We start from the raw sequence: 17,294 nt of genomic DNA, 5'->3' as shown, positions 1-17,294 counted from the left end.
CTGGGATTTCTTTATCATTATTCAAAGCAAATCTGTTCCACCTCCTTCAAGTTGGATGGGTTCTGCTGATGTGCAGCAATCTTTAAGCACATAGATTCTCAATTGGATTGGGGTCTGGGCTTTGACAAGGTAATTTCCACATATTTAGGGTATGACCACAAGACGTCATACAACCATTGCTATATTATACGGTCCTCAGTTTGCAGTGACTTCTGAATCAAGATCCATCCATTTCCCATACCTGCTTAATCCAACTCAGAGTCATGGGGAGGCTGGAGCCTATCCCAGCTGTCATTGGGCGAGAGGCGGGGTAAATCATGCTGGCTCATTCCATTGGACAATTTAGAGTGACCAATTAACCTGACATGCATATTTAATAATGCCATTTGTGAGAAACCACAATGTGGCTGAAGGGTGGTTGGGTACTTAGTCCATAGTCACTTCTCATGTGCTTGGAAATGTGCAATACCAACATTGACCAGAAGATGTTACCCAGTTACTACTGTATTCCTGTGTGTTCCTCACTTTTAGACATTACCTTCTATTGCTTGATGAAATGATGAGACCTGAACTGCACACAGATGATACAGTTTAGATTTTGAATTCCAATTGGCTTGAATTGGACTATATTACTTAAGTGCCTTGAGATGACAATTGTTGTAATCTGGCGCTATATAAATAAAATTGAATTGAATTGAATTGAATTGAATTGAATTTTGTTATACATTTGGATTTACAGAGCAAAATTATTTTAAAAATACCTTTTTTTTTTAAATATGATGTTCGCAGACTATCAGGCTTTGCTCTTCACTCAAGCATTCTTTGATATGAGGTTTGCTCTAATAAGTGTTGCTTTGTTAATGCAAAGGTATTTACTCTCTAAAAAAGCTTTCAACAAGACTGAGATTGAGATAAAAAAAAATAAGGAGCAGCTATTTGAGAGGCTTGTGGTATGCAGAGGGAGTGTGGGTAATGCCTGGTGCAGAGGACGGGAGGTGGAACGCTATCAGCAAGTGGAATGAAGGATGGATGTGGGGAGTTAGCAGGCCTGGCATTTTAATTTTTGTGCGATGTTTGTGGGTCACTACGCAGCCTAATGTCTGAACAAATAAGAAGTAGGTCACGAAGTGTGAAACTTTTGTAGGAGCCACAAGTATAAGCATTTGAACTTCCCATGTAAGTCTTCTGAAAGAGCCCTAAAGTTACTGAATACCCATTGATTATTGATTATTACAAGATTCTTACTATTCGGTCGAGGCCAGTTTCTGTGATCAATAGAAGCACAAATATCAGTGCCCTATTTCCAAAGTGGAGTGAGGCTTTTCTTGACACTCGCTTGCTTGTGTTTTTGGCAGTTAGTGTTTGATCTGAGTTAAAGTGTAACTTTGTGCTGCGGTACGTCTCTTTTCAACAGTGCCTGTTGAACTCAGCTGAGTTACTGTTTAAGCAAAGCCAGATCTTGCCAGTTGGGCTTAATTTGCATAGAATTGGTTTTAAAATGTGCAAAGGTCAATGTGCTTTGTTTACAAGGCGTTCTGACATGAATGAAGGAATCACATGACAACAATCACCTCTGAGGTCCAAATAGTTCTAGTATAAGTAATATGTCCCACCAGGTGAAACTTGGTGCAGATATTTGGCCATGTTACATATCAGCATATTGACATTTTAGACAAGCTTAAGGATTCTGACATGCAGACATTTTCAAATACCTCTTTATTTTATGTTTTTATAAAGATCTAATGAGGTTTCATGGTGATCAATCAGTTAGTAGATAGAAATGACCAAATCAAACCACTTGCACTTTGCACCTTTATCAAGATTTCTACACACATAGCAAACAGTCTGTCAGTCATCACTCACGTGAAGAATGAAATTGACACAGGTCCCAGTCATTGGTAAAGACAGTATTCAAACACACTGGTACAAATACTAGTTCCACACCATAAAAATACAAGCAAAAGTTCTGGATTTTAAAACATACATAAGAAAAAGTATGTTATCATGGTCAGGAAAATGCATGTTGAATATAAGAAATGAAATGATCGATATATTAAACTGTTCTCTGTGATTGTTATACTATTACATCAATAGATTATCTTCATCAATGCATTAATTCAAAATAAGTATTTTACTATTAGTTGAACTAGATCATTGAACTAGAACATTTTCAACTACTTTGTACGGGACTGCAACTGAAGATTGTTTCCATTAATCTGCTTATCATTTTCTCCATTACTCAATTGATTGGTTGGTAAATATTATTCTGAAAATAATGAGGAATGTGGTTAACGATGATCCAGATCCCAAAGGGACTCCTCAACAGTTTGTCCAACTGTCACTCCAAACTTCAGTGTTATTGAAAAAATTCAGTGAGAAGAAACAAATTTTCCCACTTGTGAGGATGGAAGGATGAAATGTTAACCACAAAATTTCCCTTTCAAATTTCATGGAGTGAATGTATTATGGGTCAAAGTGCCACAGACCAGTACAGTATTTGCATAGATTTAGCCATAGTCCACCACTCATCTAACAGTCTTCATGTTTCACAGCTTTCAATTGTTTGGAAATAATGAACATTTTGGATTGAACTGGTACAAAATCATTTGAATAAAAGTATTAGAATAACCTGATCTATCTTTAAAGAATAATGCTAGTCAAACTCTTAAAAGGTCATCTTGTTATTCCATTCTTGGAAAAGCTCAGTGTGAAACTGCCAGTTACTGAAAAAAAAAACAGTCTGGAGGAGTGTACTGCTTGAGTCAAAGTCATCGTGTGAATATCTTTAGAATCACACTGATTTCTAAACAGTTCTGACTCAAAGCACTATCATTCCCTTCCCGAAACTCTTTACTTGTCCCTGATAGCGTCACTTTCTTGGCTCCAACATCAGTAATGGCTTGACAAAGAACTCAGAGCCTATCAGGGAGATATAATCCTGGAGTTCTAAGCAGGATGTTGAGAAGAGGCTGATCCCTGGAGAAAGGACGGTTGAGAGTGGTTGTGTGTGTCCTCACTGAGGTTTGGGTTGTCGTCATGAGTGTTGACTGACAGGTGAATATCCAGAGGTTGAACATCTGAAAGCGAAATTTGAAGGGATTGGCGAAATGTTTCTTCATATGTTGGCGGTGGCTAGAACAGAATGAGACAGAGGAAAAATTATAATCTGACACAACTAAAGATGCTCTCCACTCTAAAAAAACTAACTTCTGAGTTCAAGCTCATAAATCAATTCACTAGTGATGAGACACATTTATCCACCTAAAATTGTTTGATGACATTTCTTTGCTTATTCCCTTTGAATACCAGCAATTGAAGTAGATCTATTGTTGTGCTTAGGTTTCCGCAACTAAGGAAACAGAAAAACAAATCCAATCTTAGTAGGTTTGATTTCAGACCTTTGCTACTTCACCTTCCAACATAGTTGGCTTGCTACCCAACATCCTTGAAAGGCAGATGCTGGAAAATAGCGGCAAAATCAACAAGCATGGAGTAAACTTGCTGTGAGTCAGTGTGGCAGTCTCTGATCCATCAGTTATTTAAAAGTCATGAAATACGTTGGCTGAAGCATGGATGTAATAATGTCCGCATCAAAGTTATTTTCACCATGCTGACAGATATAGATAGATCTGATGTGTTCATTTAGTGCAAGCTGTTGGTAGAAATGTAACATAATATTCAGAATACAAGTCTCAAGTCATTCATGTTTGTCCTCTCCCTGGCAGTCTGCCATGATCCACCTCTGTGTCTCTGTAGAAGAAACTAATCATTCACTGACTCCTAAGGGAGCTTTTTGAGTTTGTACAATTTTTATACTCAGAGAAGATCACTCGCCAAGGTACAAATATTCAGTTGGTTGCACTCTGCAACATTGTCACTAGATGTCAGTAAATCCAACACAAAAAGACACCTTCCCCTACCTGTTCTTGCCTTTTTTTTTTTTTTGTTAAATAAATCTGTTTATTTTTGAAAGTCCACATCTAGGTCCTCCCTTCTTGCACCACGTACTGACAGAAGGATTTTGACAGACATGGATCCAGCGGACCTTCGGGAATTTATTGGGCTGGTCAGTGCCCTTCCCTGCCAGAAGAATGGCACCGACCCTCTCCGTCGGATGAAGGCGTCCGGTGAACAATTGGATTTTGTTGAGGACTATCCAGTTCTCGCAGCAGTGGCGGATTTTTCTAATAATTTGGAGGAGGCCGAGCGGATCAACCAGCCAGCCGTGGAGGTTTTTGGGCGGAGACCTACGCGGGCTGTCACCGCTATGCTACAGCCCGCCGCCGCCACCAAGTCCAAGCCGGCCGCCGCCGCCACGTCCAAGCCGGCCGCCGCCGCCACGTCCAAGCCCGCCGCCGCCACCACGTCCAAGCCCGCCGCCACGTCCAAGCCCGCCGCCACGTCCAAGCCCGCCACCAAGTCCAAGCCCGCCGCCACCGCCACGTCCAAGCCCGCCGCCGCCGCCACGTCCAAGCCCGCCGCCGCCGCCACGTCCAAGCCCGCCGCCGCCACCACGCAGTTGTTTTTGATATCCGGCTCAGCCGCGTCTTTTGTTCTTGCCTTGTGCCTTTTTTTTTTTTGTTGTTAAATAAATCTGTTTATTTTTGAAAGTCCGCATCTGGATCCTCCCTTCTCACACCACGTACTGACAATTCTATTAACGTTCTGTGTTTAATGAAAAAAAGAAAAAACTTGGACGCATTTTGTTTTTCTACATGATGATATAGGAATGAAGAGATGAAGATGCTACATGAAAAGTATTAACAGACATTTTTGGTAGTCAAGACATAGTCTGAAACATGTTATATATATTATATATGTTATATATACATATTATAACTTTGGACAGAGGTTGTTTCTAGCCCTTTTTCAAGTCTTAATGCTACAGTAGGCTAAACGCTTCTTGACATTAGCTCAGACATGTGGCTATTCTCATCTTACTCCAGAGACTGAATAAATCTGTCTATTCTTTTGAATTATTTTTTATTATGTTAAGGTAAAGAGAAGAAAACAAAAGTATCATTGCTAACCTCATCGTGGCAGCCATCAAGGCCAAAGCGCTGAGCAATCATGCTGTGGATCTGTCTCTGCCGGTCCCTTATCCGTACACTCTCATAGGAAGGCAGCCGCGGCAGAGGGCCAGCCAAGTGGTAGTCTCTTGGCTTCCCTATGATGAAAAGCGCTCCAGGAAGCTAAAGTAGCCACAAAGAGAGAAAAAGTTCTCTGACAAGAAGTCTGTGGCTGTTTTATGAGATGCAGCAGTATGTTTCTAAGAATCATTGCTCTTCCACTCTGAATTGTGACACCACTTGCCTGTGGTCCAATCATTCTTTGGTTCAAGACAGCACTGTGTTCATTATGTGTTAGGCCTATCAGAGATTGCCTGCTGTGGTAGTGGGGTAGATCTTCCTGAGAAGGGAGTCCATAACAGATTAAGTTATACAAAGTTAATAGTTTCAACAGGGGTCATCAGTTGTTTACATATCTGTGTATTTGTATATTCAACATTTACAGCAACTCTACATCAGATAAATCCCACACCTTGAGTATACAACACTTTAATAACAATCCATCAATCAACAGCCTTGGCCAAGACATACTTAGGTTTTTTTTTTCAAATATAAGGATTCTTCAAAAAGTTTGTACTTATGTGTTCTGTTTACATGTTACCAGCCCCCGCTCCCCTCCTCCAACCTGATTATGAGGATTTTGTGGTTTGCTTAAGAAAAGACTTGAGATTGAGTTTGAAAAATTGAGATTGCTCATTTCCCTCTTTCCAGTTTGAAGGCTGAGTACTTTACCGGATGCCATTATGGGTTATTTTGAAGGGTAGGAACAAATTACTTATATGGTTCTACCAGCCGGAAAATTTGTTTACAGAATTGTATGTAGTAAGCTTGGAGGATAAGAGTGTTCTGAAGGTGAGCAGTTTAGGACACAACCATGATGATTAGATTTTTTTATTTTTTATTGGAAATCTTGGATACCATGCATCCAGATTAAAGAGGAGAGGGACTATCCAGCTGGTTATCAGCACAGTTTAAAAGCCTGCATCTCTAATGGAAATTGGGGTGCATTAGTGCCAATGGTATTATTTTCAAATCTGGAAAGGCACCATCAATGTTCAAAAGTATATATAGGTTTTAGAACAACATATGCTACCATCCAGATGACGTATTTTTCAGGGAAGTCCTTGCATTATTCAGCAAGACGCGTTAAACCACATACTGCATCTGTTACAACAGCGTGGATTTGTAGTAGAAGATTCGAGATGCTGGACCGGACTGTGTGATGTTGTCATTTCAAAGAAAGTGGAATTCTGGGATAAGTTTGACAAAGTGCTTGTGAGTGTTCATAGGGAGGAGAGAGTGGTGACTGGGTAAGACTTCAAGTGGGTATGTCGGTGAAGGGAACAGAGGTAATGAGGAGGTTTTAAGTAGATATGATGTCAACGATGGGAATGTGGAAGGACAGATGGTAGTTGATTTCACAAAAAGGATGGAAATGGCAGATGTGAGCACATATTTCAAGAAGAGAGAGGTCCATAAGTTGACAAGTAAGAGAAGAGGAATGTGGATGCATTGTTTTGCACATAGAAAGTGGTCAACTTTTGCAGAAGATGCAGTCTGAAAGAGACTGGAAACTTCAAGGTGTTGGCAGGGGAGAATGTAGCTGGGCAGTATCAGATGATGGGAAGACTTTGCAAGTAAAGAGAAAGATTAAACGAGTGAAGGCAAGGGTCAACTGGAGGAAGCTGAAGCAGGAAGAATGTTGTTTCATGTTGTTTAACATTGGAGTTCAGGGAGCAGTTAAGACAGGCTCTGGATAGTGGTGAAAAGCTACAAGATGACTTGGAACGTACAGATGAGGTTGTGAGGCAGACTACCAAGAAGGTACTTGGTGTAACTTCAGGACAGATAAAAGAAAACAAGGATTGGTGCACAGAAAAGTATTCAAAGGAAGACAGTGTCTAAGACTAAGTGGGATAGCGAGGATGATGAAAGTAGTACAGGCTAGAGGTCCAGAAGAGGGGTGGAAAAGTTAAGAAAAACACTTATAGTGAGACGTATGAATGGCTGCTAAGGAGGGAGAAAAGGAATTGTGTCAAATGGCAAGACAAAGAGATTGAGCTGGATAAGATGTGCAGCAAGTTCGGTTGATAAAGAATAGAGATGGACATACAAACAAATGAAGAAGATGGGAGAAGTCTTTGAGGAGCTGATGAATTAGATGAGAAAAACATAGATGAACATAGTGAATAAGGAAAATATAGTAAGAAAGAAACAGCAAAAGGATTAGTAGGGAGGAAGTGATGAAAGCTCCAATGAAGATGAAGAATTGAAAGGCAGTTTGTCCAGATGACAGATTAGAAATGAACACATCAGAGGGACATCTCAAGACAAAGAAACAGAGGCAAGGCTCGTGGATAGTGGATATTTGACAAAGCATGTTGAAGATGGAGCTGCCAAGTAGGAGGAAAAGCGGAAGATCACAGAAGGTTCATGGAGGTGGTAAGGGTCGGGTTGTCATGTTTGTTAGTTTCGTTATGTTTTAAGTTCCTGGTTTAGTCTTTAGTTTTGCTATGTTTTCCTTAGTTTCTCTTGCCCTGCCATCAGGTTCACTCACATCACCTGTGCTTTTCCCCTCAGCTGCACTCACTCACCAACAACCTCCCCTCACTATTTAGTTTCCAGGTTTTTTCATGTTCAGTACCACATCCTCACCGTCATTGATCCCATGTCCAGTCAGGTTTGTCTATGTCAGGTTGGTTCCCATGTTTTTTGATAGTCACAGTCAGGTTTTGTTTTTCCATAGTTTAGGTTTTTTTTGTATTCCGGCTCAGCCACACTTTTTGTTGTATTTTGAAATCAATCAAGTTTTTGTTTTGAAATATCTATATCCGGGTCCTACCTTCACCACACCACGCACCGCGCATCACCCATCGTGACACGGGTGACATGATGACAAATGCTCCCCTGTGACAGCCCCTGAAGGGTGCAGCTGACAAAATAAAAATCTACATTTTACATGTACATTTTAAAATCTACATGTACATTTTAGAGTTTTGCTTCTACGATTGTTTTTAATCTCTTGGTGGCTGTACTGAATCAATGAGTTAAATCTCTGTGTCTTGCGATTGTAAAGAGTCTGTGATAATTTTTCACATTTTTGTTATGTTCAGTTTTGAGCCTCTCTGTAATTACTGTAGATAGCAATAGTTCTTACTGTGTAGTCCTGTGTCCTGTAAGGCCCAAATCTGCAGCAGAGAGGATCTTTTCTGTAGAGAACTACCACCAGCATCAGAATCACCAAACAAAAGGCTACACAGGACACTGGTGGACGTGAGAGACAGAAAATGCCACAGTGTTACTGTTTCAGCAGAAAAACAGCAACTGCATACAGTACAATCCATGCAGTGGGCAGACATGTGGTTCAGCCTCCGGACAACTGTGATGTTAATCTTCACCTGATTCTATGTTCATCTTAATGCTATCTGCATAATTCATTCATTAATTTTCCACTTAGACGGGGAACACCTTTGACAGGTTGCCAGTCCACCACAGGCCCAGGCATTAGATTTGATGCAACTTGATCCATTCATTTCTTTGTTCATATTCAAGGATCTTTGTGTTTTTATGAATGTCCCACTTATTTCTATAATGGAATCACCAGCAGAGCAAAGTTGGTCAAACATGAATCCTTTTTATCTTGGATGTCCATTTAACTTTTTTTATATATTTTGCTATATCTCATATTAAGACCACCAATGTCAAGCCATTAAATAAAGAGGCTGCCAAATACTGCTAATATAACGGATGCAGCCTTGTGGTGCCTTGGGTCCGTGACTTAAAGCATGGTAGTATTACAGACTACATTTTTTAGAGGGGGTTTAATAGCACTAGAGGTCCGTAATTGTTTAAAGCCAGGTTTTGAGCACCCTAATTCAATGTTGGTAAGGCTTAAGAAAAAAAAAAAAGTCTTACTCTTTCTTAGGATCTATGATTCCTCTTGTGTGTTAAAAGCTCCTCAAATGTTCATATTCATAGGTCCTTTGTCACCACAGCCATAAGGCTTTTTAAAAGTTCCACTGATGTAAAGAAATGACCAAATGCTTAATGGGTTAAAGGAGCTGAAACAGTGAAAGCCAAGGTAAAATAATATTTAACCATCAATGATTAGAATAACCATGTCAACTTGTTTTGTACTTGTCAAAATTTCGCAATAGACAAGTGGCAACTTTTAATATTTTTTTCCACGTTATTTTGAAATCACAGACTTTAAGAATTCCATACTTTAAAAAAATCAAACACAAGATTTTTTCCAGTGAGAGATTGTTCTTCCCTCTCAACTATCCTGTTATATTACTCATGCATGTTTTATAAAAATGTTTCAACAGTTTAAAGAAGAAAATTAAGAAGCGCTCACCCACCTGAAGCCAAGATGACAGTCATTAGCTCTGGAGCCATGGCAGGAGTGTCTGTTGGAGCACGATGAAAAAAAAGACTTCAAACTAACTTCTATTCCTAATTTCAGTCAGTATTACGCTCTGCACACATTATCTACAGCTTCAGACCAGACTTTCTTTGGCACTTGAGCAAGACAGAAGTAGTCAACTTCTTTTCTTTTCCCCCCACTATGCAGACGTTAGGTTATCCTGGATTTTCCAGTAGGTAAACATTAACACCATGTAAGGTTATTTTGCCTGTTCTCATTCTTGGGGGAGAAGAAAAAAAATAGGAACCAAAAGCTGAGTGTTTTGCAAACTCTAGTGGAACATTCTGGAAATGCACACAGAATGAGCTACGGGCCTGCCATACAGTAAGAGTAGAGTACATCTCTGGAATTACAGCCACAAAGAAGGATTACCTCATCTCTAATCAAAATAGTTTTTTTTTTCTTGTTGTTTGACTTTTGTGACTTATTGGTCATGATTACTCTGGACAGCAGCTGAACTTGATGCCTTTCAGCCAAGGGATAGTTGCAAATATAATCAGTGAATATCATCCCTCCTTTATTCTCTACAACATATGTGTATGCTCTCTATAAGATTATGTTTTTGACAGATAGACAAAGTACCTATTACACTTGTGAGACCTAACTGATATGAAACAGTGAAGGTATATGAGAAACCAAAAAGCAAAACTTGTTTAGCTAGAAGCTGATCACTTTTTTTGTCTCACTCTACTTTTGTGTGTATGTGTGACAAATTTCCTTCTTCTTATAATGGGGCTCTTTATGTGTATAGAGCCAGGTGTTTCCTGTGTGCTTGCATGTTTGTTTAAGCCACTTTTCAGGTAATTTATTCCAAGTATTTTAGAAACTTTCTTTTTGTTTTCAGAAAACAATGACTCAATAGGCAGGCTGTGGACAGGCAGCTATAATCTGGAGTGAAACTTGATGTTTAAGAATGTTGAACTACAGAGTATCTCAAGTAAAGCATGATTTAAAAGATTATATGACAAACAACATTCTATTGCAAAGCACAACTTCAGTATGTGACTGGCTTGGATCTGGCCCAAAAGAAAAACAGATCACACGTCAGTGCTCTGCCTTCCACCATCCACATGATCTCCCATTCAGTCTCATCATCTCTCCATCCTCCCCCTGCTTTAGCACTGCGTGAAGCGTGGTGTGTGTGAATGATCACGACATGTCTTTTTTTTAAATGTTAACTGATGTAGACTGTGATTCACTCCGGAGGAGGAGCTTATTTGGGAGCGTGGAGCGCTCGGATGGGAAGGCTAAGTGTTGCGTGGGGAGGGCTGGTCCGCTGGAGAGAGCCTGCGCGGTTTGTCAGTTGTTTCATCTCCCTCGCCAGAGTCCTCCGTTCTGTCTTAGACGCGCAGGAGGGGAAGACAGCAGGATGGAGCGGATGGAGTCGATGGAGCCCATCTCGGCGTACTACACAACGGCTTACCCCGAGATCCAACCCGACAGCGGCTACGGTTCCAGAGAGACAACAGAGAACCAGGCAAAGACCCCACCAGCTCCGACATACGATGAGGAGTTGGTGCACAAGGTACGACCAGTCTAGTTACAATAACGCATCAGGCCAAAGAATGTCTTACAAACCTATTGTAGTATTTGTTTTCCATAAGGACACTTGTGTTACCCTTGTTGATTTTTTTAAATTCTATTTTATCGTGACTCTGTTGAGTTTGGATCAGTCACCCTGTCCCTGTGGTCATACCACCATGGCGCTCTCCATGGTTCTGATCTTCACTTACATGCAGTTTCATTGTAGTTGGTCAGCTTCCAGACTTACTGCGCATCAAATCTCCTCAAAACACACCACTCCTTCAGTGATGAAGCTATCAGCTGTTAAAGAGCTCTGTTCCTCACTTAATGCTTCTTGCTGCTGCAGAACGAAGGAGGGTCACTTTCTTTAAAAACATTGCCTGAGCAAAAAGCTGGATTTTCACAAAGCAATCATATCACATATAAAGATAGCTGCAGAGATATTGCCACTAAATAACACAATCACACATAAGTACAGCCTAGTTTTCTCAAGAACCAGCATAGACCAAAATACTGCCACAACATAAAATGGATAAAATATCACAATGAATGTACAAACTCCCTTTCTTTGTCACTGACTTTTGACTTTGCTGTAGATGGAGCAAAGATAAAAGAGAAAGTTCTGTTAGGCTTCAGTGAAATGTCACATCAGATAAAGTATTGTTGCTGGAACAACTTCCAGTTTGGTCAAAACTTGTTTCTATATTCATATAATGTTTATGCATTTAGCAGATGCTTTTATCCAAGGTGACTTACATTGGTAGGCAGTCAGGGTAAGGGAGTCCTGCCTGGGGACTCCTACTGGAGCTAGTACCTTTCATGTAGGGGATTTGAACCCTTATCACCCAAATGAAAGGTGGAAATCTTACCACTACACTGCCCAGTACGTTTTATTTGAAGGGTACAATGATTGATACACTGAGCAAGATAAGTGTATCAGATCACTGATACAGATGCAATGTCAATGTAATTAATGTACTATTCCTAAGAAACTATCATATTCTTCAGGATTAAGAGATCATTAGTCTGAGTTTAGTATGAACTGAGTTGTCACAAAAGGCAGCAGTTAGATTAGACATGAACCGTATTCTCCCAATTCATCCACATGCACGTTGACTAAATGCCTCTAATGGCCTTAGAAGCTTTATAGAATGTGTCTTTTGTGTTTTCTTTTATTTTCTTTCCTGTTTTTTTTACCCTGCATTTGTAGGGTCCACAAACATGGAGCCCACCTTCATTGTGGGGTCCAGCAGCTTCTGTGGGTTCAAATTGTTGGACCGTACAAGTTTTTAAGAATCAAAAGGTTGTTAGGGTTAACATAAAGGTTATGACTAAGCATTCAGCTGTGATGGTTAGGGATGAATTGTGTCAGTGGTGGTACCCCATGAAGAACAAAAGAAAAAACACATCCTGGGTACTTGTGATATTCATTTTATGAGAATTTCAATCTGTTAAACAGCTAGACTATGGGGGCTCACATCACCACTGGAATTGAGTCCCAATAACACAATTACGATTTGAAGGTACAGACTATCAACGATTTCAGGGTACTGCAGACTAAGTGGTTACCCTTCATTGCAGATAAATTTTCAACCTCAAGATGAAGAATAACAACAAAGCATTTTCTGTTTACTGTGTAAGCTGCCTTTTTAGGTACAGACGTAAAGTACAAAAGTATTGGTTGAAAATATTTCACGACAGGGAGTCCAACTTCCTGTCACATGTTATTTGATGTTTTTCAGGTTGGAGATTATAAATTAAGATCAGTTTCCTTCTGTGATTGAATAAATCAAACTCAAGGAAGTGTGAGACAGACTTCATGCAGTCAAAGAACAAAGTGGGAAATCGGAGTAGTAAAACGTTATTTACCATTGGGGGGTTGGGGGTTAACTGATTTCAAGATTGAGAGTGAGGTGTAAAAGAATGGAATATTGGCATTTCTCAACTTTTGCTCATACTTTGAAATGGTTGTTTGAAGTCTTGCCTTTACTGTTCATGTTAGAGGCAGATTTAGGTTATAGTTAGTTGGACTCGAAGTTAAGCATAAAGTTGGATGGTTTGGAGGGTTATGACAGAGAGCACTTTTACAAAAATAGAAATCAAAACAAACATTTACCTCTGTCTATGTGCACAGACACCACGATATTTCTATTTTTAGGGGAGTAGACACATTTCAAATTAGCAAAGTATAGCAATGCAAGCTGTTCTTTCTTTAAAAGATTAGGTACAATAATTACAAGTGAAGTGCATGAACACATTAGACTGCCACTGTTGACCTTTCCCTCCTTATTAGTTCTCTTGTCTTGGTAGCTTATGTTTCTCTGAGGGCTGTATCCTTTCACTCTGCCTCACATTTATCCTCTGAAGAGACATGATTACGAAACAAACAAAAGGGCCATTTTGGAGTGATTGTTAGTTAAACCACAGCAGGGTAAAATCGTCTTAACTGTCTGTGGATTGAGCTACACACCACACAACAAGAATAAAAAGACTTGTCCCTTCTCTGGATGAGCTCTCCAGTGTTAACCCACTGCCAGAGGACACCTTCTGGGGTCAAAAGGGCCTTTTGATGTAAAAAATACCTTTCTCATTTTTCTTTTGTATAAGGGTTATGGTAACCAAATGAAAAATGACATACTCAGTGGTTGAAAATTATTATACAAAATTCTTTTAAAACACATGCAAGATCACATATTGCCCCCTACAGTACTCCAGCTATCAGACTGAAAATCTGGAAATGATAGTAAACTGCTACTAATCTATACAGCTGTGCTGCAAACCAAGCCATGTGGAAACTGTGAAGCTATATTCCATTTAAGCATGTGGCACAAAGAAACATATCTGTCTCTGTTATTATGATGGCCACTGTGGAAGCTCAAAGCATAGCTTACATCTTGGAAATAAACAGGAAGAAGGAAAATGCACTGGGACTTAACGATCATCTTATGAATCCTGGAGTTGAGTAAAATCTCTCTCTCTCTCTCTCTCTCTCTCTCTCTCTCTCTCTCTCTCTCTCTCTCTCTCTCCCCCCCCCTCCCTCCCAGTAACACATATGTGCAGTCTCAGCTGTATATCATCGGTGTCTAATTCCAAAACATTTGTGGAGCTTTTGCCTAATTGCCTCCTGTCTCCGGAGAGATTTGATGAGAGAGCCTCATTTCACAGCAAACATCTGTTACCACAGAGACCGTGTCATTCCCCTCTTAAGCCATGAGCACATACACTCATCCACATCATCGTAACGTGTGCCATATACTGTACATGTCTAGCAGCATGTGTATGATTGTTTCCCCCTCTCATGCACACTTACGGAAGCATTTCTCTAAGTGACATTCATTAAAAAGGAAACAAATGGGATCAAGTTAAACATGTTTATTTCCCTTACCAGATTGGTTTAGAGTTTGTCTCCTTTTATGGATTTAATTTGTAAAATGCCATGAGAACATTGACCATTTACTTGCCACGTCCCCAGATTTTCCAGTTCTAAGCATTTAAATTTGTTTTAAGGGTAAGCTGAAAACATTAAGAATCCTCCCAGGACTATTTCTTAATGTCTAGACGTTCATGAAAGGCTCACAGGCTTCTCAAACAAGACCACCTCAGACTGTCTATGTGCCACCATTTTGATATCTTTATAGAATAATTTTGTTTTCTGTTAAATTTAATTTGGATGTCCTTCTGATGGTTATAAAGAAAGGTTTTTGGCTCACATTCAGTTTGTGCTATTCCCAAACTTGACCACATTATAGCTACCTTGCAAACTAATGTGGGAATTACAGTGCTGGAAAATATTGTTCCTTTTTTTCATTCTCACTGATTTCTTAATTATTCACTCTTAATGTTACAGTCTTAATAATTATGATAAGCTCATGGATCGATGTGTTGTTAAGGTATTTTCTGACTGTCACAAGACATTCACAGCAGGAACAGCTTGGCTGCATTTCACTTACTGTCTCTGCCACAGTCAGAGAGCAGTGTATGTGTGGAGGTGGTGGGGACCTCAGTGTGACTCTGTAATGAAAGGCAGTCCAACACAAGATGAAGTACTGACTGATGCTTCTGATGAGTAACTTGAATGCTTGTGAGTGCTGCCTTTCACTGATTTAATTGTCTTGAAGGTTATCTCCACCAGCATGTGAGTCATTCTCATACTGCCAAGCTCTTCTAAAAGACAATATTATTTGTGCAGCTTGGAAGAAGAAATGTCCAATGTGACGCAAATGCTGACTCACATGTGAAAAATATGAGTTGATTGCAATGGTTCAACCAGAGAGCACTTTTAATGCCAATATAGTGAACTCATGCTACATGTACAGCATCTGCAGTATGTACCTGTATATAGAGTGAAAGACTGCACTTATAAGAATCTTGATCATGTGTGTTTGCGCATGTTTTTCTGCAGACAATCTTGGTTGGGGACAGCGGTGTTGGAAAGACATCTCTGCTGGTGCAGTTTGATCAGGGCAAGTTCATCCCTGGCTCCTTCTCTGCTACAGTCGGCATTGGATTCACGGTGAGCTGTCTTGGTGTATAGATGTGCCTTCTTGGATACATTATATTCTCTTGAGGATAACAAGTAGAACAAGCCACATCTTCAACCAGTTCTACTTGTCCAGGTTTTGAGATGACTGTTGCTTAGGCTTCTGACAATGGGCAGTGTCTGTCTTCCAATTTGGTGGTAACTGCAATTATTCTAAATGTTAGGTTTGTTGTTAAATTGGCCAGCAAGTCACATGACATAAAGGAAAGTTCATTTTTGCTCATTGGTTTTAGTATATATAAAATATAATAACATGTATTATAATTATAATAATGATTATACACATTATTATTATTATTATTATATAGCCATATATAATACAATATAAAATATAATAATGTAATGAATATAATATAAAATTGGTTTTAGCAATATAGAAAATAAGATTTCACACTCTTCTTTTGTCCTGCAATATCTTCTCTTGTTTTGGATAGATTTGAAATTTTGTTAAAGCTGGGTTGTGTGAAGTACATATGCGTAGTCAGTGTCTTGCCTGCAGTGGAAGGTAGTCAGAGCTCCCCAAGTTTGGAGAATCAGAGAGGAATTATTATGAGGGAGCTAAACAAACAGCTACTCAGAATAGGACCACGAAAGAGAAATTTTCCACTGCGTAAAACAACACATGTCCAGTGGCTAAGCAACTTAGTGTGGCGCTGATCAGCCATGACCAAGCAGGTCTAATAAAAAACATTTTACCGGCTACTGGCTTACTTTTAGTTCCATATTTTTGTGATAACATTTGAGGTCATGAATCCTTCTCTACAGTCCACTGTTTGGAAGAATGACTTGGTATAATTAGGCAGAGCCAGCGTCCTTGAGCCTGCTAAAGTTTGTTTTAGTTTGCAAAATGCATCTTCAGCACTGTCTATCCATTTTATCTTTGGGTTCTCCATATATAAGGTCATTCAGGAGTTGGGTCAGCTGGGCATAGCCAATGACCCAACTTCTGCAGTTGTTTGCAAGACCTAGAAAGGACATCATCTGCTTTTTATTAGCTGGCTTGGGTGCTTGCAAAATGGCTGTCTTTCTGCCTTCATCTATTTTCCTTCCCTCTTTAGTGAGACAGTGGCCCAAATATTTCACTTCTGAGGACCACAACTGAAGCTTACTTTTGCTCATTTCGTTTCCTGTGTCTGCTAAATATTGTAGCAGTGCTAAGGTGTCTTGTTTGCATTTCTGTTGTGACATTTAGTCACAAAGTTTCCAGTCTGTCCCGTCATTTATGGCCATGGACACATGTGGTGTACCATATTGCACCAAGTTGTTCATTTCTGGGGTAAGAGTACATAAACAAAAACAGTTCTTTCCAATAACATGCGGTAAGAACAACTCTTTGTGGGCCTGATCGATGAAAGGCCTTGTCAAATGCATAGTTTAGACCAGTGGTTTCTGACATGTTAACCACCTGGGGGAGAGATGCTCTTTGGGCGACGAGTGACTTCAGCTGTCACATCGACAGTTGGTAAGTCTAAAGACCAGTCATAATGTGGTTCCCCAGAGCCTTGTATAACATAGGCCTCTGCGTATTGGCATGCCACCATCCCCCCCATTTTCTCCGGGGTATATGACAATTTTTATTTTTGCCATAAAATCTCATCCTAGAAGGTTAAAGGGGCAAGCTGGAGAGAGCACAACCTGTCCCCTGGAACCTCCACCTTGTTCTGGAAATTCTGTCTTTATTTTGGTGGACATAGGTTTCTTTTGCACCTCTCCACCTGCTGATCTTACGAAAATA

General features: G+C 39.9%; 1 protein-coding gene across 1 annotated transcript in view; it reads left to right on the top strand.

The window, feature by feature from the left end:
- The first annotated feature begins 10,777 nt into the window (after positions 1 to 10,777).
- The window catches only part of LOC140278849 (ras-related protein Rab-37-like), a 29,645-nt gene continuing 23,128 nt past the window's right edge, over positions 10,778 to 17,294 (top strand). The window contains exons 1-2 of the mRNA XM_072373944.1: positions 10,778 to 11,020; positions 15,422 to 15,532. Coding sequence (XP_072230045.1) covers positions 10,865 to 11,020; positions 15,422 to 15,532 — 267 coding nt within the window. The 5' untranslated portion in view covers positions 10,778 to 10,864. The remainder of the gene's footprint in view (positions 11,021 to 15,421; positions 15,533 to 17,294) is intronic.

The sequence above is a fragment of the Leuresthes tenuis genome, unplaced genomic scaffold, assembly GCF_036924035.1.
Source record: "Leuresthes tenuis unplaced genomic scaffold, fLeuTen1.0.hap1 SCAF_20, whole genome shotgun sequence".
Taxonomy (NCBI): Eukaryota; Metazoa; Chordata; class Actinopteri; order Atheriniformes; family Atherinopsidae; genus Leuresthes; species Leuresthes tenuis.
This window is presented reverse-complemented; position numbering and strand designations above follow the sequence as displayed.